Source organism: Dichomitus squalens (genome assembly GCF_000275845.1).
Source record: "Dichomitus squalens LYAD-421 SS1 unplaced genomic scaffold DICSQscaffold_9, whole genome shotgun sequence".
Classification (NCBI taxonomy): domain Eukaryota; kingdom Fungi; phylum Basidiomycota; class Agaricomycetes; order Polyporales; family Polyporaceae; genus Dichomitus; species Dichomitus squalens.
In genome coordinates this window covers 16,185-37,621 of record NW_006766891.1, presented here as the reverse complement: position 1 = coordinate 37,621, position 21,437 = coordinate 16,185, and the positions used below count along the sequence as shown (strand labels likewise).

Here is a 21,437-nt window from a genome sequence, read left to right as displayed (position 1 = left end):
TGGTTGGGGGAGATGATGATGCAGATTGTGCGCTCTTGACGGAACGACGAGGGAGCAGCGAGTGCATGCTCAGATTGCCAAGAGACACAGATCGACGCCAGACAGGCGCCGTTGACTTCCGAAGCACTCCGTGTTGGACATGATATCGTCAATCGCACGGTGACAGAGACGTCACTGAATTACTATTATGATAGACATCTACTTCGCCTTGTCGTAATCCTGAGACTTGAAGGCAAGGAGCTGCTTCGAGAGCGACCGCCAGCGCTCTTCCACCACTGGCATCTTGTTCAGTGCGGTGGGTGACAGGTATCCCCGATTTCGCCAAGAGGTGTACCATACTGGAGTGCGAGTCAGCAGGCAGGCAGACGAGAACCAAATTTAGACATACGAATGTCGTTCTTGCGCGTAGGGGCGGCCTGGATATGCTCCGTGTTGCCCTTGACAGAGTCGCGGAGTGCAAGCTCATTGTAGTACTTGCAGAACACGCTCCCGCCGGTCTTCTCGACTGCACGAATGGCACTTTGCGAAGCGCGTGCAGGGGTGATGTGGATGGCAGACTTCAGGTGCTGGGCACCCTGCAGAGAGACCGGGTCAGAATTGTACGAGATGCACGACGAGATTAGACCCACATTGCCCAACAATTTGATGCCATCGTGCACCTGATGAATGCACCCACTCAGCAACAATTCTCGCGCAGTGATAGGCTTGTCCGGAGACGAAGTCAGGCGGCCCGTGTCAATCCAATGTTGTATGCGATCCAGGTTCACCGGCGCATAGGTCTTCTGGTTCCTGCACAGCACGACACGCTGTCAAAGAGTTGGGAGAAAGTAGAGGGCAAAGTAGAACGCACTGATTCACGAAACCCGTCTTGGGGAAACGCTTCACAATAGTTGTCTGACCACCCTCAAAGCCAGCCTTCGGCTTCCCATTCCCCGCACGAGCCTTCTGACCCTTGTGACCACGGCCGGATGTCTTACCAAGACCCGAACTACGACCACGACCAAGTCGTTTTTGCTGTATCGACGAAGTTAGTCGGGCACTCCGGAAGCAGAAGCCAGTCATACCGTTGACTGCGAGCCGGGCGCGGGAGACAAGTTGAACAGGTGAACACGACTAGAGGTCGCTTTGAAGCGTGACGCCACGCCAGACATGTCTTTCCTACCAATCCCGGACAAGAGGAAGAGCTAGTAGGAGGGAGGCCGTCCGCTGGCTCTAAGAGACAGCGCGTCGAGGTGGTCGATGAAGAGCGTGTTGCCTATTTTGGTGCGAAGCGGCGCCCGAGCCATAAAGGATGCTTACATAGACGCGCATGTCGGGAAGGGCCTTGCCCCGGGTTGTCGCCGAATATATCTCTCTCCTCCTGATCCCCTCCGTTGCTGGCTTGGACCACGCCTTGACGCAACTCCAGAAGTGTGAAGATGACAACGCTCAGCATTGCTCATTTCAATGATGTCTACCGCGTGCAACCGTTCAAGCTGCATCCCAAATCCCCGGAGACGATCGATGTAACCCAATGGGCTGCCTTGCTTGACGATGTTCGAGATCAGTGGCCTCTAAGGGAAGATGGAAAGCGTGACGGACTGGTATTATTCTCGGGCGACGTTTTCAGCCCATCGGTGGAGAGCTCTGTCACTAGAGGAAGTCATATGGTTCCCATCATGAATGCAATCGCTCCAGATATCTCCCTTACAGGTGAGCCCTTCCCGTCCACACACCGCATTCCGTATCATAGTCTCAGATACACTCGGTATCTAAGGAAACCACGACTTCGACTTCGGTAAGAATGTCCCTCGTCAACTGCACTACGCTGTGCAAGACACCTGTATTCCACTTTAGGGTACCCTCATCTATCCAAGCTGATCAAAGACACAAACTTTGTCAGTCCTTGCTCGTGTGACCATAGCGTGAAACGTTGACGTTTAGAAACAGCCATGGCTCCTGAGCAACATCATCGACACTGAGACTTCTCGTGTCCCGGAAGGCTTGCTCGAGTTCTACGTGTTCGAGCGAGCCGGTATCCGTATTGGCATCATTGGGCTCGTGGAGAAGTAAGCCGGAGCCCTTCTGCTTCAGTCTGTGTAGAACGGATCAGAGATAATTCAATATTGTCCAGGGAATGGATAGCCACCGTCTCCACTTGGCCATCCAACTTCAAGTACAAGGACATGGCGGAGGTCGCTATCGACCTTTCCAAGCGTTTGCGGGACCCAGAAGGCGAGCACAAGTGTGAAGTCGTCATTGCACTGACTCATGCCAGGTGAGTGATGCCTCTTGAAAGGTGCAGCCATATAATTGACACACCGCTTCCAGAGTGCCAAACGTAGGTCGGCCCGCTTAGAACGGACTCAATTTCTCTTTGACAAAGTGGCTTGCTACCAGGACGTCGCGCTTGCCAAGGCGATTAACGCTCTGTCACCGTCCGCACAAGAGACGAACCCTATCCATAACCTACATGGCGCCGATATCATCTTCGGAGGTCATGACCATCTGTACTACATATCCAAGGGCGTAACGTCTTGGGAAAATTACGACGTGAACCAGGAGGTCCTTGGCGGAGAGCAGGATCATGGCGACGTCCTCGTCGTCAAGAGCGGAACGGACTTCAGGGACTTAAGTGAACTAACCCTGGAACTTGCAGATACCCCTGAAGGGAGCGTGCGGAGGAAGGTTATCAAGGTTGTCAAAGGTACAATTTCGACAAGAGCAGTTGGTTCGGTGGGGTCCATTTAGAGGAAACTGAGCTGCATCACAGGAAAGCATCATGAAACGAGGCCAGACTGCAGGAAGAATGAGCGTGTGGCAGAACTGCTCAAGGATCTCCTTTCGTCTGTCTCCTCTGCACTCAAAACACCCGTCTGCAAGAGCGCGGTGGAATTGGACCTCCGCTCTTCGCTGATTCGCGTGCAAGAAGTAAGAAGCTGTCCTCGAGCATGAATGACACACGCATTCTGACCACTATCACTAGACCGCTGCAGCGAACTGGTTTGCCGATGTCCTCCGTCATGCATACGATGATGCGCTTTGTCTTCAGACCGGCGGAGGGTCCGACGGTGTTTTCATTTGCGCTGGTACCCTGCGAGGAGACTCAGTATATGGCCCGGGTCCCATAACCCTGGGAAATATTCTCGAGATCTTGCCGTTTGAGGATCCGATCGTCGTCCTTGAACTGGATGGCGAGACCATCTGGGCTGCGCTCGAAGCATCGCTCGAGACGTGGCCGGCGCAAGAAGGGTATGCACCAGTGTGTCTCCTCAACACTACCGGTATTGTGCTCACTCCGTCTTTGGGTTTGCAGACGCTTCCCGGTGATCTCTGGCTTCCGTGTGTCTTGGGACTCCCGTCGTCCCCCGGGCCAACGCGTGCTAGGCGTCTGGCTTCTCCAGGAGCAACCCAGTGGTAGCACGAGCAATTCTGGTGCCACCACTCCCACGTCGCCCGCGCACAGTGGTTACGTATCTTCGGAACGGCGAGGGTCTGCATCGTCTTCTATGACGAGCCTATTGCAGAACACGGCAACACAGTCGACAGTGACCCTCGTTGACGGGGAGCCGATCCAGCGCACGAAGGGCGGTAAGATGTACAAGATCGTCACACGAGAATATATGGCGCAAGGCCATGACGGCTTCATACCTCTCAAGGGAAAGAATTATCTCGTAGACGACGAGAGCGGGCAACTCATGAGCGCCATTGTCCGCAAATACTTGCTGGGTACGCGCCTACTGTTCCAGTCATGGTCCATATGCTCAGGCTATTTTCTTGCTGCCCTGTAACAGGCTGCCGCTTCGTGAACCGCCTCTCACGCATGGCCAGCATGCACTCATTGCAACTCCTCGACCCAGAGACCCCTGCGGTCATCTCTCGCGAGAGAGCCCGCCAATCGCACGCTTCGCGCCGCTCTCGTTCCAAGTCCAAGGACAGGCTCTCGGGGACGCGTGCCAAGAGCCCGGTAGGTACGCTCAAGGATGCGTCTTCTCCTCGCTCATTGAGCCCTGGGCGGGCTATTGGCGACTTGTGGAGACGCGCCGCGGGCATCGCTCTGCGATGGTCGCGTGGACACTACCGCGACCATATGCGCATCTCGGGGCGCGAACACATGAGTGAAGTCGACTGCTTCGATGGCGAGACGATGAGGAAGGGGAAGTTTGACAAGGATCGAACGAAGGAAGAGAGCCAGGACACTGAGAAGAAACAAGGCAAGGGAGGGGAGGAGAATGCAGAGCTGACTGGCTCGGGGGAGGACCTGGCAACCATTCATCCTATCGTGGACGGTAGACTGAAGGATGAAGGAAGGAAGTGAAGCATCGAGAACGGACGACTGAAGTGTAGTATCCATAGCGAGACCGAGATTATCATGATTGGAGACTGATAGATTAACATGTGTATTGTACAATGCTGTCACAATATCCGCAAGTCCAGAGGATAGATCTTATACTAAGTTTCTCTCAATGTGGGGCAACCGGTGGAACTTCCGGCACGGGGATAGTCGGCGCAGGATCGCCTGTGACGGTTCTTGCGTGGTGCGCTATTAACCCGATGGCTGAGCCAACACCGGCACCGCCGAGGATCACTGGAACACAACATGAGAAGATATTAGTGGCTTCGGGTACATAATGGACTCACAATTTATGCTGTTGGCCCGCTTCCAAAACAGCGCAGGTGTTATCACTGCAAACAAAATACCACCAATGGTGGAGTGGTCGTCTGCTCGAATGGATGCCGTCTGTAATGACCGAAAGTGTTTGATGACGCGTGCGTTGTAACATGAGAATGTGCTACTCACATCGTATGCAGTACGAAACCTCCGGATCCGAACCTTCTCTGGGTTCGAGTACGCCGACCGAGCGTATTCGAACGCACCACCTCCGACGATACCTGCGCACTCATGAAGTTGCGCGAAACGCGTTAGAGCAGAGAAAACTCACCGAGGGATCCCCCCATCCAAGTCGCGCGAAGCAACCGGTTGACGTTGAGGTGAGCTCGACCGTAGCGCGTCGTGGCGAACATGGTGTACACGATAGGCGTGACCACAGACATTAGCTGATAGCCCTTCGTCATGCCCCTACGAACGAAGTACTCGATGTCCGCATCGTGCGCCTGAGGGGTCGCGGCGGCCGCGAGATTGTCGCTCATTGTTGGAGTAGAATCCCTCTTTGTCGGAAGTATAGGCCAAGGTCGTCGATGAAGTCAGAGGCAAAGGTGACGCCGAGCGCGCGCGTCGACAAACGTTGACCGCCCTTCAAGCTTCAAGCTTCAAGGTTGTCTCCCGCCTCCATCATCCTCCGCTTCGCCGCGTCCTTTGGTCCACCATGTCCGCTGACTTCGCAGACGCGAACCTGGCGCAGATACGCGACACTATCAATAGCCTCCAAGCTCCCATCCCAGACCTGTCTACCCTCCTCTCACTCCTAGCCGCGCCGCTCGCGAGCATTGGGCTTCTACCCCCACGGTTCAGGCATATCGATGTCTTTCCAATACGCGGTGAAACGCTCAACATTTCGCGACATATTCCGCTTTTACAAAGAGCTCTACTGGAGCATGTCATCCCAACCTGGGAGCCTCTCCTTGCGCAGGAATCCGCGTATGAATTGGTTGAGCAGTACTTCTGTCCAGACGCGATGTCTTTCGCGTCTCCAGCGGCAAGCCAGATCGCCCTATATGCCTATTCTACGTTGTTGTCAGTTCCTCTGCAGAATTATTCTGTAGGTTTGCTCGCCAAGTTATGCAAAGCTTATCCCATCGACGTCCTCCATTCTGTTCTGTTCCCTGTCGGCGGTACACCTGCTCTCACTGGGAGGCATTCCGTCACCTGGGAGGATTGTGTTCGTGATATCATAGCCGTACCTGCTAAGGTCACGAACTATATGGGTACCCGACGCGATTTGCCGTCTGTTCTGGAACCCGGAGTATATTACACCAACGTGAGTGTCCGCACGGAAAACCTGATATTCAGCTCTTGTACTGTACGGTCTCAAGGTGTGTCCTCATAATCGACGCCAAACCCGGATATTGATGTATCATCTTGCATAGAACGAAAAGCATCCGTTGCCTATCTCATTGGCAAATTGGTCAACGTTGGGGTGTTTCCGCCTTCCGTTCCCATGAGCCCCGCCCAGCCCTCCTTCTTTCAGAGTGTCATGCCCACCATCCGTGCTCGTCTTGGGACGGCCGACGCTCTGGATTATTCAAGATTCTGGGCGGATCTACTTGTGTCCCTACCTACCTCCCACGCCCTGAGGTCGGTGCTGACATCCCTGTTCTCGTCTGTGAGGACTTGCAGTGCCGCTTTTGATCCTGCCCCACGGACAAGGGCATCAGTCAAGCGGGAAGCGCATTTACTCAGACAATTGCTCGGTCCCCTGACAAAGGAGAATACCGAGCTCTCTGACTGCTTCAGCGCAGTCGCTCTGGGCCGCACATGGGGAGAGGGTCATGCCAGAATCTTCGCTTGCTGGGCTGCCGGTGCTCAGAAGGGGTCAAGGACAAGGGAAGGTAGGCATCCAAGCTAGGCTTCCTTGACCTCCCTTTTCACTGCTACATGGTAGGATTGGACGTCCTCTTGGCGAAGGTCATCGACTTGTGGACTGATACCGACCATGTCAGACATTCACTTCTTTCACAGCATCAATGTACGTTCTTTGGTTTCAGGCTAACGCGCTGCGCTAGTTACTGACAGGACAAAAGACCTCACAGCACTGCTGCTTCTCACCGTCAATCACTTTCCTGCGCTATCCCCCGCCCATGAGCTGGTCATGTCGCCACAATTCGTCCAATCAATCTCCTTGTACATCTCACACCTTGATCCTTCGGTGCGTAGATGCGGGATGCTGGTAGCCGAAGAAGTGGCTCGTGCGGCGGGCAAGAAGCTCGACTTCGGCGAATGGGAAGGGGACGGACAGGGTAGCGCCTGGTGCAGACAGCTGAGAGAAGTACTCAGGCAGAGCGATGCGGACGCAGATGAAGTTCTGGCAGAGGATCTGGACGCTGAGAACTCGTCGAAAACCCGACATATCAGGGTACCAGAGGTAGAAGAATCGGCCCCAAGCAACGTCGCCATTGAGGTTCCGGCTTCAGGGTATGACTCCGATGACTCTCTCACAGGATACGCATCCCCTGCGTCTTCACGCTCCGCCTCCCCAACACCTTCCGAGTTGGCTGAGATCGAGAAAGATCCTACGCTAAACGTTGGCATCAAGAAAGTATCTCGCCCTGTGTACCTAGCGCAGCTTGGCGAGATGGTTCGACCTACAAGCGGAGTACAAACAGACGACGAGCAAAACACGGTAGCAAAAGTGGAGGTAGCGCTCGATGTAGCCGAAGAGCTTATCAGAAGGAAGAGTGGTTACGGCACAGAATTGGGTGCGCCTGACTCCTGTAGCGGTGACTTGAAACTGATCGACGATCGCAGAGGAAAACGCGGTCAACCTCGTGTATGGCTTCATCGGCTTGCAGGACAATTACGACTTAGGTGGTTTCGATCATAAGCGACAAGCAGCCTTGAATGCGCTTGTCGCCTGCTGCCCTCGAAAGGCTGCGCCGTACGTCATCGTTTTTGTCTTTCGAGTTGTGACGGCTCATTGTATGTGCGACCTTCCGACCTTCCATCAGCACGATCATCGAGCAATTTTTCACGAACCAGTACTCTACAGACCAGCGGTTCACTATGCTCAATGCGCTGGCCCTTGGTGCGCAGGAACTAGCCTCTCTTCCCATCCCAGAACTATCCGGCCGGCAACCCCTTACGGCGGAGAAAACCGCGTTCCCAAGCAAAAGACTCCCACCCGCCCTTCACAACAAGTATCTTACTTCCAGCGATCAATTGAACGCCAACAATCCTGTCCAGCTCCTTCTCGACGGGATAAGCCAGGTCGCAATCGAAAAGAGCAAAGATGCCACGGCGGACAAGGTACCAGAGCTCGTCCGTGAACGCCACCTCCGCGTCCGTGGATCACCCAGAATTGCTGAAGTCTCTCCTCCGTCGTCATCCTCTGCAAGGAGCGCACTCAGGCGGGCAATTGCGAACACTGGTTCTACACATCCTAAGCTCACAACCTTCACGGATGTCGCCGCCGAGTTCTTCATCTGCCCTCTGATTAACCGCTTCTGGCTCTTCCTCCGAGACGAGCAAGCGCGCGAAGACCGTACCGCACACCAGCCCCTCTTGCACAGGTATCGGGGAGCGGGGACGGGACTGGTGCTTTCCTCGCTTGTTCTCGGGCGCATGATGGAGACTATTGCAGTCCTCGTCCATGCAGCACGCAATGCTCGCGAGTGGCTGGCGGTCATTGCACCCGATGCATTGGAGCTTGCGATCACGCTCGGTACACGCCCTGTTTCGCGCGGAGAGGGCATGGACGACGGCGTCGATCCGGACCAACATGGGAAGTCGGGCCTCCCAGGAGAGAAGAAGAGCAACAAGGAAGCTGCCCTCCTCACAGCAGCCTTGGAGCTCGCCCTCATTGTCTTGGACGGCTGCCTCGATCTAGACGGTGGACGTTCGCTCGGCCTTGAACATACTGCGCTTCTCGTTGGGTCAGGCGAGTGGGCCAACAAGGTCTTCGGTAGCTTGGAGGAGGGTGCGAGGGTTCTCGGAGGAGGCGGAGCGCAGGAAGTCCGTCTGCGTCGCGCCGCAGCTGCAGTTCTACTCAAATTGGACGAGCTGACGTCCAGATGGAGGCGGTCAATGATAGACGTGGTGTAGCATTTACAGTTCATGTTGGAAGCCTCAAACTCAGATACGTACAATTCACATACGGTCCGCGAGCTTGCTACGATATGCAATCCGTAGGCCCGTTCCTCCGCGTTGTTAGCCCTAGTTGACGATACTCAATCAGTCCCCCTCTCTACTACACCAGCACACACGGAGGTAGAGGTTGGTGTGCGGATTTCGGATGTAGTACCGTGAGCGTCTACAGACAAGCCGTCGTGCCCGCCTCAGCACTTGTAGTCTCATAGACCATCTTATATGAAGGCGCTGCAGTCGCCGGGTTGCACGCTCATACGGCAGGGGGACTCGGCGAGGTATAAGCAAGAGACCAACATGTTGAATTGTCGAAATGGACTCGGAGGAGTCCCATGATCGTCCGGACTCCGAGGAATCCGAATGCCGCAAGCGGCAGACGCCATGCCGAGCATACCCTCCGACTACTCTAACCGGCGACCGCTAATTTCGAAATCTTGTGGCGATCAACTCACGGCCGAACGAGTCGGATGACTCCCCCGTACGTATGACCGGCAAGACAGATCTTCCGACCTATATAAACACGCTCGCTCCCATGATATACTTTCCAAGGGTAATACGCTCCCAACCCCGTCGCCGTGTTTGTACTCCTTGAGCTCGATTGTTCCTCCAGCTCGAAACATAGTGCGTACAGCCTAGCAGCCGACGACTCAATTTCCTCACGACTTTCTCTAGCATGGCGACATCCGTACCAATGTCTCAGGCCACGACTCTTCACGCTACAGACGAAGAGGCGGTGCTCCGCCTTCCTCATGACGTCGAGCGCGGCGCCCCGGACGGAACGGAACGCGGCGGCCCCGCGGGGAAGTCCCTCAAGTTCGCCTCCGCGAGCGAGTACCCCGGCAGCGGGACTCGCGAGGACCCATACCGCGTCGACTGGGACATCGGCGACGCAGACAACCCGTTCAACTGGTCCAAGACGCGAAAATGGATGATAACCGGGCAGGTGCGTCGCGGTATCTCTACATGACATGACAAATGCACTATGGCTCGCGTGCTGACCGCCCTTCGGTTTCATTCGGGTTTCGCAGCTGGCCTTGTCGACGTTCACCGTCTCGTTCTGCAGCAGCTGCTACTCCGGCGGCCTGGCGTCCATGAGCGCCGAACTGCACATATCCCAGACGATCGCCATCCTCGGCGTTTCGCTCTACGTGCTGGGCTTCGGCCTGGGCCCTCTTGTGTTCGCGCCGCTGGGCGAGCTATACGGGCGGGTAAGACGCCGCGTCTCGGTGCCTGCTCTCATCTCTGCCGAGTCCGCTAATGGGACTTGCCGTAACATCAGCGGATCGTGTTTGTGCTCACCGCCTCGGTGTTCATGCTCTTCCATTTGGGCGGCGCTCTCGGGCACAATGCTGCGACGATCCTCAGCACTCGTCTCCTCGCCGGTATTTTTGGATCGGCCCGTACGCGTGTTCCGTCTTCATACAGCGTCTTCCTGCGGCTCACGGAGCGGTGCAACGGTTCACTAAATATGTACAGCGCTGACGAATGCTGGAGGTGCCCTCAGTGACATGTGGATCGCGCGAGAACGGGGCTTTGCGACTTCACTGTACGGCACGGCACCATGGATGGGACCTGGTGCGCTCAGCGGATTATTTCGCATCACAAAGTGCTCTTACCATACCGTGAACTACAGTGCTGGGGCCTATTGTCGGTGGCTGGGTTTCCCAATCCCGGCTGGGGTGGCGTTTCTCGTTCTGGATAATGTTCATCGTATCGGCCTTGAACGCCCTGTCCTACTATTTCCTCACCCCAGAAACTGTGAGTACGCGATGCCGAGAACGTGGCAGCCGTACTGAATGCACGATGCCTGTTGTTCTTGCGGTCAGTTTGGCCCTGTGCTCCTCCGCCGGAGAGCGCGACGGCTGACGAAAGCGAGCGGCAGAGCGGTGCTCTTTGTATCGCGATTCGACATCAACCGCTCAGTGTCGTTGTCGGCTGTTCTGAAAAGAGACATGGGTCGCCCGTTCTGTGCGTATACTCAAAAGGACTCAGTTGCTCCTATGGCTCACCTTCGACGCAACAGATTTCCTGTTCACGGAACCGATCGTCCTGCTCCTCGCGATCTACATTGCGATCGCATATGCGACGCTATACGCATTCTTCGCGGCGTACCCCATCGTGTTCCAGGAACGGAGAGGGTTCTCTGAAGGAGAAGGCGGACTGGCGTTCCTTGGGATCGGCGTGGGAAACCTGTTAGGTATATCGCTCGCCCCCATCCAGAACAAACTTTACTGGAGAGCGATGGATCGCAACGACGGCAGGACAGTGCCAGAAGCGTACGTACCTGTGTTTGAATATATATATACTGTCGCTGCTGTGCTGAGCCTCTCCTCCCATATAGGAGGCTGTACCTGCCCATGGTTGGCGGCATTTTCCTCCCAATCAGCCTGTTCTGGTTCGCTTGGTAAGTGTTGCACACGAATGGGTATGCGAATCATACGAGACATACTCACTACATGCCGATAGGACAAGCGACCCGCCTATTCCGTGGATTGTGCCAGTGCTCGCTGGCATTCCCTTCGGCTTCTCTTGCGCAATCATCATGCAGGGATTGACGCAATACCTCATGGACGCGTATTCGATATACTGCGCCAGTGCGATCGCGTCCACTGTTATCCTTCGCTCCGTTGTCGCGGCCATATTCCCACTGATTAGCCCGGCATTGTACCACAATCTCGGGGATGCCTGGGCTTGCAGTGTATTCGCGTTTCTGGCCTCGGCGTGCATGCCGGTACCGTTTCTGTTCTATGTAAGTCACCTCCTTTATCGTTCACGAAAAGCACGTTGATGCTGACGGTGGGCTTAGAAATACGGGGCATGGGTGCGGAGCAAGTCAAAATGGGCGTTGCGAGACAACGTACCGATTCATACAGAGCCGCCTTCTCGTGCTGACTTTGATGATAAGAAAGTCCCTGAAGCGAGCGAGAAGGCGGTAGTATGAGATACATAGAGGATTATGATTTTACGACTTGCATAGACTTTGTATCCATGGATTTTTCACCAGGAATTCAATGACGGCGGAGGGGATGGTTTTGAGAAATCATCGGCAGAAGCGCTATGGTGCTGAGTCAGCGACTCGATCACGGCTGACGGGACGCGTCTGGGTCTGAGCGCTATACAATGAACACAAGCGCTCGCAGGGAACGCGTCCGGACTTGAACGTCGCGCTCGGCCACTGCACATCTCCACCGTCCTCCACCCGGGCACTGCGCTCTTCAGCCTGGGCTCACCTTACCTTCCTTTCGTCCAGTTTACGACCGCCCTCCATGGCGCCCACGCTCTCTGACACCAAGCTCACCTCAATCCTCAGCTCAGTTCCCCCGCCCTCCCAGGAGTTCGTCATGCAGCAGGTGCCCGACGTCTTTGTCCACCCGCCCGAAGAAGAGCACGAGCACAATCCTCCGTGGTGCTACTTTGACGCCACGCAGGCCGCAAAGGACAGCCTCGACATGGAGGCACTCGACGTCGCGCTCAGCTTTTGTCAGCAGACAGACAACCGCGCGCCCGCCTTCCGCCGTGCGTTCTCGAACGAGTCCCAAGAGACTGTCGTCATGCCTCGGAGGAGCATGAAGAACTTTAAGCTTCGTGCCGCAGACCTCGAGATGGAAATGGAGCTCGAGCCGGACGGCTTGGCGGACATCCGGAGCAGGGGCATTCGCAGGTACGACGACATCGACGTCGTAGAAGTTGTGAAGTTCCGTCGGGACGAAGGCGGTGCGGACGTCGGTCAGGAGCGCAGCGTCAAGACGAAGAAGACGAGCACCTTCCGCGCACGAGCTACCCAAGCTCTGCGTTCGATCAAGAACGTCGGGAAGGGAAACCGCGACCGGAGAGCGACGGTCAGCGCACCGCAACGGTCGTCTCAGGACCAGCACTTACCGCGAAGTCAAGACCAGAACCGGAATGACGTGCAGGCCGCGACGCTCCAATCACCGCGCTCAACCCAAGAGCCGTCCTCTTCGAGACCAACCTCCCCCTCGCTGTCACGGCGGAAGTCGCTTAACATCGCACAGCTGTTCACCTCGTTCAAGGACAAGGAAAACCAGACGAGCCGACCCACATCGCCTGCAGACGAGATGATGTCTCCGACATCGCTTACACTCGTCGACTCGGACTCTCCTCCCTCCGCTCGTCCCCTGTCACCCGCCGAGTCTACCCTCTCACGGACACGGACACCGTCACCCTTTCTCGAGGACTTCTTGCCTTCAGAAGGTGCGCAAGCTCCGAAGATCGAGAAGCGACGCTCGTTCGTCCGGAGGCTATCCGTCCTAGAGCTTCAGAAGCTGTTTGGCAGTGGTGATTCCAATCCTACCTCGGCTCCGTCACAGTCTGTATGTAGCGCACTCTGCGTATGCCTCTTATGTGATACACACTGACTGGTCCCTTCACAGGCTGCCCCGGCGGGCTTGGACGACGTGTTCACCTCATCTCGTTCACATCCGGAATCCATAGACTCAGTAGCTATCCTCTCTGCGTCGTCGTCACGGACATCTACTGCGTCCTCAGGGGCTATGTTTTCCCGGCCTTCTTCGAGCTCCCAAGTGACCCAGCAGACAACCGTAGAGGCAGACAGCGATCTAGAGATGCGGCTCGACTCGCTGCATTTCGATTCACTTCACTTTGACCCAGAAGAGGTCATGAGTTTGCTTTGACGGAATGGGTCCGCTATTCACTTGTCCTCACACTATCCGGATTGTCTGTCGCGAGACTGACTGCCCATAACCTCTCACCCCCGTCGTACATGACCGTGGCATCGCATCTCACTCTACTTCACATTGGCAGTTCCTATCATCATTCTTTGCATTTGAAACAACACCTCCCATAAATATGGCAGACCTCCTCTCGTCTGCCGCTCTCGTCCGTGTCTCGGTTCTCGTTCGTTCATTCATTCATCCTTCTTCACGAGCGTCCATGTTCACGTCCGTATATGCTTTCCTGCACATGCTGCTTCGCTTTCGTTTGTTGGATTGTTTATGCTCTTCGCGTTCTCTCTGACAGTCCTCCCGTAGACCCTCGGGCCTCACGTTCGGCTGCGCCGTCGGCTACCTGCCCCATCCATCATCACCTCCATGGAACTACCCATGACGTTGACGTTGTCTCGCACTCTGTAGCGCATGTATATACCTCTCAGTGTTCGGAGCATACATCATCACACCGTTGCATGCCCCAATCCTGGCGTGGAACACCAAGCATCCATTCTCATTGTCCACATGATTATATAACTTAGTACGAGCGGGAGGCAAAACGCTCGCTTTTGGTTCATGAACCACGGAAATGACGGCGCTCAGTACTTCTCCGAGATCACTGGACATATTCACATCAGCCGACGCAAGCGTGACTGCGACGACGAGGACTTACCCAGCGCGACGAGCGACGTCCACCCAGTGAACGGATGGCTGGGACGAACCGGCATCCCTTTCAGTACAACCACCATAGCAACGACCGGCAAGCATGAACATACCTCCGCCTACCCTCACCCGTGAGCGCGTCGTACTGCTCCCACACGTACCCAGTCCGGACGTACTCCTGCGCGAGCGGTCAGCCGCGCCTCTTCCCTCCTCCCCCAATGCACGGGGCAGACGCACCTTGTGGACGTTGTCGATGATGTTCTTCCTGAGCTCCGCGTAGATCTGCTGCGCCTGCTGCCGGTACGGGCCCTCCAGCGCGGCATATTTCTGCCGGCGCGTCACGTTTTCAGTTAAATCGCAATGGCTATATAGACCACGAACGGAACGGGACGACGCACCTTGTGCAGCGACGCGAGCGCGAGGTAGTTCATCTGGATCCAGATCGGGCCCTTCCAGTAGTTCTCGCCCTGGCCGAACTCGGGGTGCGACGCGGACAGGCTGCGGAGGCCGTACGGCGACCAGAGGTGCTGCGGGTCGCGGAGGAGGTCGAGGATGGGCCCGAGGTGAGGCGAGTCGGACGGGAGGAGGCCGAGGAGGAACGGGAAGAGGGAGAGGTAGCCCTTGTGGCAGACGTGGTAGGACTCGTCTGCGGAAGGGCACGCGACCGTCAGCCAGAGAGCCGGAGGAGGAAGCCCGGGACGCGAAAACTCACCGTCGTCGTTCACGCCGACGTCACAGTACATCTGCTCTTCCTCGCTCCAGTGAAGGTCTGCAGAGCGTATCAGCGCTGGCGTCCCTCATGTCTAACATGGGGCTGCTCACCGTCGATGTTCGCAATCGTCGCCTTTGCGATCTCCTCAAACGCCGCCGCGTCGTCCACCTCGCCCACGAACTCCGCGATGTCCCGCATTGTCTGGGAGAAGAACGCCATCCACGAGATCAGGTCCAAGTGCAGCTCCCCCGCGTGCGGGGGGCCCCGAGGGTAGTCGTCCATCCCGCTCGTCAGCACGTGCTGCTGCGACCGCCCGCGCCAGCGGTACGCTTCGGTGCGCGAGCGCGCCTTGCGCCCGTACTGCTTGATCTGGCCGCGCTGTGTGCGCCGGAACCACTCGTAGTGGCGCTTGAGCGGCTTGTAGATCGCACGGAGGTAGTCGAGCGCGAGCTCGGGCTCGTCGAGGAACCGCCGGCCGGCGGAGGACGACGAACCCTCGGACGAGAGGGGAGTCTGGGAGCCCATGCCATAGTCCATGCCGAGGTCGGCCTCGGAGGGGCCCTTCTGCTGACGAAGACGGTCGATGAACGCGGTGACGGCCATGGTGAGCGTGGGCGGGTTGGCATAGCTGGGGACTTGGACTTGGAACTCGGGAGGGACGCGGCTACGAGCTTCCTCGCCGAGGATCTGCTCGCGGGCGACCCAGCCGTCTTCGTCGATTAAGTTGATCCAACTCTGAAGAATCTCTAGACTGGATGGGTAGGCATATCAGAATCGACGACATCGCGATACCGAGATACCAGTAACGAGATCTTACGTCAGGTCATTGTCGTATTGGCCAATGTGCAGGAGATGGAAGCCCTCATCCCTGTGCATGATGAATGGGTGTGTCTGAATCAGAGGCGCCTAGACATACCAGTAAAAGCCGCGGGGGAAGAAGCTCCTACTTGGAGTCGCCGTCAAGAGACTCTTGGGTTCGACTAAAGTGGGACCCTTCTTCTCTCCAGACTCAGCTGGATCACTATCGTCCTCCTGGTCCCATTCATATGCAAAGCCACGATCGAGGAGGGACGACCCATAGAAGTAGCCGACGCCACCAATCAGGTTGGAGGTGATAGCTTTGGAGAACTCTCGGAGAGACTCAGGGTCGGACGTTTGGTAGTTTGAGGGTATCGGGAGGACGGTGTCGAAGCGCTCGTTATACGAGGCAGAAAGTGCAGGAATGCCTACGTCCAAATCGGTTGCTAGGTGCGAGGACTGTCAGTCCCACCCGACGCGTTGCGAGAAGGTATGGGTGTTCCTTACAGCTCAGCTTCTGCTTGCCACTCTCAAAGAAGACGTCAAACTGGAACGGTCCGTCAAAGTGCTTCTGTACAGCGTAGAGATTGCTGCTACTGTAGATCTCGTCCGGTAACTGGAAAATGAAGGCCGGATCCGGGTATCCCCTCTGCGGATCAGTATATGACTTGATGATGTCCTGGGCATGCCTAATCATGGGGGCCTGGATGTACTCTGGTTGAACTCATTAGTCCGAGAGTCGACCCAAAGTCCCAGCAACACATGGACCTGCCTAGCGCTTTCCAGACCTCTCCTGGTGAAACTCGCAGCCCGAGAAGATGAGACTTCCCGGTCCGGGCATGAAACGCGTGCGCAAATTGACCCTCTGTGATGTAGACGTTGTTAGGGCCTTAAAAAAACAAACAATGAGGTCGACTCTGGCTTCATAAATACGTCCATTCTTACTATCCACAATTCGGATTGTGAAGTCGTCCAAGTCCGGTGTGAATCCCGTGAAGGCGACAGGACCCTCAATACCCTGCAGAATACGACTGAGCCTATATCTTGTTGGCGATATGCAGAACCATGACGCACATTCTCGTCTTCTTCGGTCTCCATGTCAATACCACCCATGCCTTCCAGTCCAACATAGAAAATGGGAGATACGCGCGAAGGTAGAGCTTAGGTTTCTTGTCAGAACGCGGTTCGGCGCGCGAATATATGTGTTTCGCTCACCATGATTGATAGGTTCTCCTTTAATCCTAGCTGCCCAACTGCCTCCATGTTCGCCACCAGGAACTTTGAGGAACTCGGTCGTGAGTTTGACATTATTGGGCGTGTCATGAATGACCTGCGCACCACCCTCGCGCGGGTCGTATTCTATCCATGAATAACCGTCCAAACCGTCACCCTGGTCGCATCCATGGCGCGTTCCTGATCCCAACCGCGTGCGTCAGTCCAGATGACAGCGGCATGGCAGAGGTGGCAGACGGACGCGAGATGGACTGGTAGTCTTGTGTGCCGAACCACATAAGCCCAGTCATGAGGGACTGAGAAACCTTGGGCCTCAGGCCGAAGTAGAGATTGGGTCGGTAGGTTCCCCAGAAGAGAGAATCAGAGTCGTTCCCTGGTTTTGCGAAGACCGAAGGGACCAATGGTAGCAGAGCCCAGAGTAGCCTCATCCTGAGTAGACCTGGACCAGGCCAGACACTCCAGTGTGAAACGGATGAAAGGTCAGATGGAGGCGAGAGAAGTTGTGTCTGATCCCCGCAAGTCGTTGAGCGAGTCGCATGCTTGATCGGACGTGGCACTCTCCGCCGCGCCTAGGATCTAATCTTATCTATTGAGCTATACATAAGTAGGCGAGAAGCTGTGCCCGTTGTATTGGGCCCAGGCCTTGCCCCTTCTCCTGAGGGCTAAGTACTTCTTGCCTCCACTTACTCGCCTGAATGGGCCCTTTGTATGCCATGGCTCTGAAGCCTAGTCCGAACGGTATTCAAAGTGCTGCAGCATCGCGGGAACTGAGACTGAAACGCACCGTTGCGGTGTATAACAGGAACTTCGATTGCGGTCCTGAGAAATGCCAGGACAAGGCGTACCGCCCATGCTATTGACATGCGGTACGACGCAGGCACACATATCCCCCCGTCCAACCGCTTCCTAGCTTGGCCTCCTTGATCTCTTACTCTGACCCCCCGCTTGAGCCGACCTTACGCAGGACGCAGAGTCGGCTGCCGCCATGAGCCATTCATTTGACGAACACGTTGCCATCTTCTGGGACTACGGTACGTTCCGCACCGTCCGACGCGCCCATGCGCCCCCTTCAATGGTCGTTTCCAGAGAACTGCGCACCTCCGACTAGCACACCCGGCTATGATGTTGTCAGCAATATACGTCAAGTCGCACACGAGTATGGCAGTGTGAAGCTGTTCAAGGCGTACCTTGAGCTTTCCGAACAGTCGTCCTCCAAGTCCATCGGTCTCCGCTCAGAACTGCAGTCGTGCGGGGTCTCATTGACTGACTGCCCTCACAATGGAAGGAAGGACGTAGCGGATAAGATGATGATTGGTATGTCTCGTCCATTCCATCATTCGCGGCAATCATCCATATTATATGTAGTCGACATGCTCACATACGCCATCGACAATCCGGCGCCGGCTACAATTGTCCTCATCTCCGGAGATCGAGATTTCGTCTATGCTGTGTCAGTCCTGCGCCTCCGCAGATACCGTGTTGTCTTAGTCGCACCCAACTGCGCCCACGCGAGTCTCAAGTCCCAAGCTTCGGCTGTCCTGAATTGGGAGACCGACATCATGGGCAAGACAAACCCTCGTCCCCAGACACTCGACGCACCCAATAGCTGTTCTGATGATGCTCCTCAGCGCTCCCCTAGGCGTACATCGTTTGGCAGTCAATTACCACATTTTACTGCAAAACATGCCCGTCGTCCTTCGTTCAAGACTAATACCCCCATTACCCCCGTCACTCCGGATACCGGTGGCGGTCAAGGCGATTCATTCTTTGGCGGACGACATCTGAGGAATCCCTCTATTGTCACTACGGTCGAGTGTTTCGTTGCGGACACCCATCTTCACGGACGCATGGAGTCAATCAGCACACAACCACCCATCCCAGACATAGTTGACTTCATACAAGACATCAAAGGGGCGGAACTTAGGCTACCGGCCCCAGATGATGAGGTACGTGCAGATACCGCAATAGTACTCCCAAGCTCATTCCGCATGCGCTCCCTCGCGAACGGTCGACTACCATCCAAATCAGCCCTCAGCCTACGTATCACACATTCTGCAGACGTCTGCTACTCTCCTGGCACCTGTCAGCGCCGCGAACCCGACTTCTGTAAGTAATGCACTTACTTTACCTGGTTCCTTGGGCTAGGTCGTTCACTGACGTTTCGCGTCTTGCAGGCACCCCCCTCTAGCCGAGACTCAACCAATGGCGCAGAGCCGGCCAGTGCGCCTCCTGATCGTCTCAATGCCCCACCTCTCATTGCCCCGGAGCCCATCGCTTTCCCGCGCCTTGCTTTTGAGGAATCAATCTTGCGCCCGGCGACTGTAGAGCCCTTGTCACGCGTCCCGAGCGAAAGCTCGCAGTCCTCTGTCTCGGGCTCGGCAGTGTCATCCTCCTCAGGTGATCTGTTGCGCACGCCTGATTATGTCTTGGCCGAGGCACTCGACGTTACGCCACCAACTCCTGCGCTGGACGTCGACGAATCTCCAATTACCCCGAATGCCGATCCTGTCCAGGCTCTTCCTCCGACAGCCCAGGAAGAGCCCTCCCCGCATTCCCCGCCCGTCGTTGTGGTAGAAATCACTGCGCCAGTGCCGCCCCCCGTTTCTTTCGCTCCGAACGCTGTACCTTCGTCAATCCCCCATTACTTCCACCCGCTCGTGAAAGCTCTGGAAGAGTCGCGCATGAGCGGTTCGCCACGGCCACTCCGGTCCTGGGTCGGCTTGAAGATCCCGCGTGGCATATACACTCAGGCGAAGGTGCCCAAGTTCAAGCAATATGCCGCTGCTGCGGAGCAGGCGGGCCTCGTCGAGCTAGGCGGCGTTCAGTCCAGCGCATGGATCTCGCTCCGCCCAGAGTGGTATGGGAAGATCCCCGTCCATCCATTCTCGTAAGGTGGATGTGCCGAGACAGTGAGGCACGCCGCGGGTCGGAGTGCCGTATATTTGTGATCTTGTATGCTCGTATGACACACGAGCGATTACTTCCCGGATTGCGGGTGAGAAGTGTGTCGCGTAGCTCTCACTCTATGTGTATTGGTTAGGACAGGAGGCGGCCCCCCAACGTATATCATTTATCCATGAACATGTACACTGCTACTACCCAATGTATCCCGTATTCAGTCTATCATTTGCCCCGCCCACGTCAAGACTCACCTTGGTGTCATCCTTGAGGTGTAATGTCCAGTGGGAGGCCCCCATATACTGATGAACTTCCAACTGATGGCTTAGCAAAGGGCAGTTGACGAGGAACGACCTCCGTGATCCGGCCCTCGCGTAGAATAGTCGACCGCGTACTACCGGGAGCGCCGGAAGGGTGAAAGTGCCCAGCTGGCAGCTTGAGCGCAAGGCGGACTCATATGCCACATTGACGACGGGATATGCTAACTATAGATGTCGTTTGTATATATTCGCTCGTCCTGACTGCTCCTACAGACGTAGAGGTCGGATAATGCATCTATGCTAAACCTTACACCTCTCCGAGTCCTCGCTGGTTTCCAGGCAGTACTCCTCTGGGTCGGCATCCATCTCCACCATGGCAAGTCCCTCGCAGCGTTCCTGAAGGCCATTGGTTTCACCCTCTCGCTTATGGATGGCCGAGACGTTGCCAGTGGGCAGTTGGAAAGAACAGTTCGTGGCCGCTACAGGCGAGCTCGCTCGAGCAGTGAGTGGCGAACGGCCGGCCGACCCGGCGGTTCACGTGCCCGGAAGCTCCGACGTTGATGTTGCCTTGGCTTGACCCAGGGTCTGACCCCAAGGGGTCTGACCTGGGTCAAGGAGGGGTCTGACCCGAGTCTGACCCAGCCGAGCACATGTCTGTTACGCAGTGCGTTCTGCTTCGAACGCGCGTCTCAGGTCGATCTGCTGCGTGGTCTCGCCAACCACGTGAAAATTCTACGGACATAAGTCCAATGTTCTCTCCTAGTACACGATGGGGGATTTCGCTGACAATTTAATTGCCCGAACAGTCGGTGGTCCCTGCTGATAATCTTCGAGGCTCTTCTGGACTAGCGGAGCAGATCAAACCCGACGTCAGATGCTGGCAACTGTCAATCATTAATTATAGTTCTACGTCCTGCTTCGACAGTCGGAGCCGTAAAGCCCCAAGCTGCCGCAGCCAGAAGCGTATCGGCGTAGCCGCGAGTGACTTGCTGTGTTGGCTACATGTGATGCCTGGTAGTACATGCGATGTACTAGAGCGGGCCTTATATGATCTAGAAAAACTGCGTGGAAAATGCTTTGAGGGTGCCGACTTTTGATTCGAGCACGGAAAACGAGGTGTCAGGAAGTACAGATGTGTTGTTGACATGCAGGGCCGTATGTCACCGCGTGGGCGCCTGCGCCGTGGCACGGTCGAAACAAACGGGTTTCCCTAAATAGGACATGAACGCCAACGTATGACTAGCGATTCGCTGTGAATCTCTGGGACCGTCTTAGCCGGACTACCACTGACAATTTGAGGCCACAAGGGGCGTCTTGGAGCGATGTGGGCGGTGTTGGCCCTTTGTCAGATGTCCGGCCAACTCAACGCTTTTCTCATGGGCTCCTCCAACGCACTCCATGCATGCGCATTCGGCGCGCTCTTACTCGCTAGCCCAAGCTCAGGGACA

The 21,437-nt window shown here is 56.0% G+C and overlaps 8 protein-coding genes across 8 annotated transcripts; 5 read left to right on the top strand and 3 right to left on the bottom strand.

Moving 5' to 3' along the window:
- Window positions 1–147: 147 nt before the first annotated feature.
- On the bottom strand, window positions 148–1,242 carry DICSQDRAFT_103764 (ribosomal protein L15). The gene is made up of 5 exons (XM_007364449.1): window positions 1,065–1,242; window positions 851–1,014; window positions 630–789; window positions 389–575; window positions 148–338 (listed from the first exon to the last, which is right to left on the bottom strand). The coding sequence occupies exons 1-5, from the start codon at window positions 1,149–1,151 to the stop codon at window positions 199–201; spliced, it is 738 nt and encodes a 245-aa protein (XP_007364511.1). The 5' UTR covers window positions 1,152–1,242; the 3' UTR covers window positions 148–198.
- Window positions 1,243–1,418: 176 nt separating this feature from the next.
- DICSQDRAFT_146132 (Metallo-dependent phosphatase) lies at window positions 1,419–4,297 on the top strand (the record flags this gene model as incomplete). Its single annotated transcript, XM_007364448.1, has 10 exons — window positions 1,419–1,692; window positions 1,757–1,777; window positions 1,837–1,877; window positions 1,930–2,048; window positions 2,114–2,257; window positions 2,325–2,686; window positions 2,753–2,910; window positions 2,966–3,231; window positions 3,296–3,708; window positions 3,774–4,297. 10 exons carry the CDS (start codon window positions 1,419–1,421, stop codon window positions 4,295–4,297), a joined length of 2,322 nt encoding a protein of 773 aa, XP_007364510.1.
- A 145-nt stretch (window positions 4,298–4,442) lies between these two features.
- DICSQDRAFT_57746 (uncharacterized protein) lies at window positions 4,443–5,130 on the bottom strand (the record flags this gene model as incomplete). Its single annotated transcript, XM_007364447.1, has 4 exons — window positions 4,443–4,567; window positions 4,621–4,720; window positions 4,781–4,872; window positions 4,923–5,130. The coding sequence occupies 4 exons, from the start codon at window positions 5,128–5,130 to the stop codon at window positions 4,443–4,445; spliced, it is 525 nt and encodes a 174-aa protein (XP_007364509.1).
- Window positions 5,131–5,306: 176 nt separating this feature from the next.
- On the top strand, window positions 5,307–8,835 carry DICSQDRAFT_154331 (uncharacterized protein; the record flags this gene model as incomplete). The annotated part of the gene is made up of 6 exons (XM_007364446.1): window positions 5,307–5,973; window positions 6,028–6,489; window positions 6,543–6,626; window positions 6,682–7,356; window positions 7,406–7,535; window positions 7,606–8,835. The coding sequence occupies 6 exons, from the start codon at window positions 5,307–5,309 to the stop codon at window positions 8,696–8,698; spliced, it is 3,111 nt and encodes a 1,036-aa protein (XP_007364508.1). The 3' UTR covers window positions 8,699–8,835.
- A 479-nt stretch (window positions 8,836–9,314) lies between these two features.
- DICSQDRAFT_84136 (MFS general substrate transporter) lies at window positions 9,315–11,745 on the top strand. Its single transcript, XM_007364445.1, has 11 exons — window positions 9,315–9,361; window positions 9,413–9,683; window positions 9,769–9,948; window positions 10,020–10,140; window positions 10,217–10,315; window positions 10,374–10,498; window positions 10,567–10,708; window positions 10,764–11,016; window positions 11,082–11,144; window positions 11,207–11,489; window positions 11,547–11,745. Exons 2-11 carry the CDS (start codon window positions 9,414–9,416, stop codon window positions 11,679–11,681), a joined length of 1,671 nt encoding a protein of 556 aa, XP_007364507.1. The 5' UTR covers window positions 9,315–9,361; window position 9,413; the 3' UTR covers window positions 11,682–11,745.
- Window positions 11,746–11,928: 183 nt separating this feature from the next.
- Window positions 11,929–13,559, top strand: DICSQDRAFT_135400 (uncharacterized protein). Its single transcript, XM_007364444.1, has 2 exons — window positions 11,929–13,071; window positions 13,132–13,559. Exons 1-2 carry the CDS (start codon window positions 12,007–12,009, stop codon window positions 13,390–13,392), a joined length of 1,326 nt encoding a protein of 441 aa, XP_007364506.1. The 5' UTR covers window positions 11,929–12,006; the 3' UTR covers window positions 13,393–13,559.
- Window positions 13,560–13,851: 292 nt separating this feature from the next.
- Window positions 13,852–17,304, bottom strand: DICSQDRAFT_160864 (glycoside hydrolase). The gene is made up of 15 exons (XM_007364443.1): window positions 17,073–17,304; window positions 16,814–17,011; window positions 16,673–16,758; window positions 16,544–16,616; window positions 16,371–16,487; window positions 16,106–16,312; window positions 15,717–16,044; window positions 15,618–15,668; window positions 14,911–15,551; window positions 14,801–14,857; window positions 14,487–14,734; window positions 14,326–14,415; window positions 14,202–14,266; window positions 14,099–14,136; window positions 13,852–14,044 (listed from the first exon to the last, which is right to left on the bottom strand). Exons 1-15 carry the CDS (start codon window positions 17,257–17,259, stop codon window positions 14,025–14,027), a joined length of 2,406 nt encoding a protein of 801 aa, XP_007364505.1. The 5' UTR covers window positions 17,260–17,304; the 3' UTR covers window positions 13,852–14,024.
- A 373-nt stretch (window positions 17,305–17,677) lies between these two features.
- On the top strand, window positions 17,678–19,957 carry DICSQDRAFT_135398 (uncharacterized protein). The gene is made up of 5 exons (XM_007364442.1): window positions 17,678–17,862; window positions 17,918–18,145; window positions 18,197–18,777; window positions 18,860–18,937; window positions 19,006–19,957. The coding sequence occupies exons 1-5, from the start codon at window positions 17,817–17,819 to the stop codon at window positions 19,720–19,722; spliced, it is 1,650 nt and encodes a 549-aa protein (XP_007364504.1). The 5' UTR covers window positions 17,678–17,816; the 3' UTR covers window positions 19,723–19,957.
- The last annotated feature ends 1,480 nt before the right edge of the window (window positions 19,958–21,437 follow it).

Bases quoted from the DNA above. Each gene is read 5' to 3' on its own strand.
- DICSQDRAFT_103764 (XM_007364449.1), bottom strand. From the start codon at position 1,151: ATGTCTGGCGTGGCGTCACGCTTCAAAGCGACCTCTAGTCGTGTTCAC. The intron at 790-850 runs GTGCGTTCTACT...CGTGCTGTGCAG, and splicing joins AAGACGGGTTTCGTGAATCA to GAACCAGAAGACCTATGCGC. The intron at 339-388 runs GTATGTCTAAAT...CTCGCACTCCAG, and splicing joins TACGCGCAAGAACGACATTC to TATGGTACACCTCTTGGCGA.
- DICSQDRAFT_84136 (XM_007364445.1), top strand. From the start codon at position 9,414: ATGGCGACATCCGTACCAATGTCTCAGGCCACGACTCTTCACGCTACA. The intron at 9,684-9,768 runs GTGCGTCGCGGT...CGGGTTTCGCAG, and splicing joins AATGGATGATAACCGGGCAG to CTGGCCTTGTCGACGTTCAC. The intron at 11,490-11,546 runs GTAAGTCACCTC...CGGTGGGCTTAG, and splicing joins CGGTACCGTTTCTGTTCTAT to AAATACGGGGCATGGGTGCG.
- DICSQDRAFT_135400 (XM_007364444.1), top strand. From the start codon at position 12,007: ATGGCGCCCACGCTCTCTGACACCAAGCTCACCTCAATCCTCAGCTCA. The intron at 13,072-13,131 runs GTATGTAGCGCA...GTCCCTTCACAG, and splicing joins CCTCGGCTCCGTCACAGTCT to GCTGCCCCGGCGGGCTTGGA.
- DICSQDRAFT_160864 (XM_007364443.1), bottom strand. From the start codon at position 17,259: ATGAGGCTACTCTGGGCTCTGCTACCATTGGTCCCTTCGGTCTTCGCA. The intron at 16,488-16,543 runs GTAAGAATGGAC...TGTTTTTTTAAG, and splicing joins CACAATCCGAATTGTGGATA to GCCCTAACAACGTCTACATC. The intron at 15,669-15,716 runs GTATGTCTAGGC...CATCATGCACAG, and splicing joins TTCCCCCGCGGCTTTTACTG to GGATGAGGGCTTCCATCTCC.
- DICSQDRAFT_135398 (XM_007364442.1), top strand. From the start codon at position 17,817: ATGAGCCATTCATTTGACGAACACGTTGCCATCTTCTGGGACTACG. The intron at 17,863-17,917 runs GTACGTTCCGCA...GGTCGTTTCCAG, and splicing joins TGCCATCTTCTGGGACTACG to AGAACTGCGCACCTCCGACT. The intron at 18,938-19,005 runs GTAAGTAATGCA...CGCGTCTTGCAG, and splicing joins GCGCCGCGAACCCGACTTCT to GCACCCCCCTCTAGCCGAGA.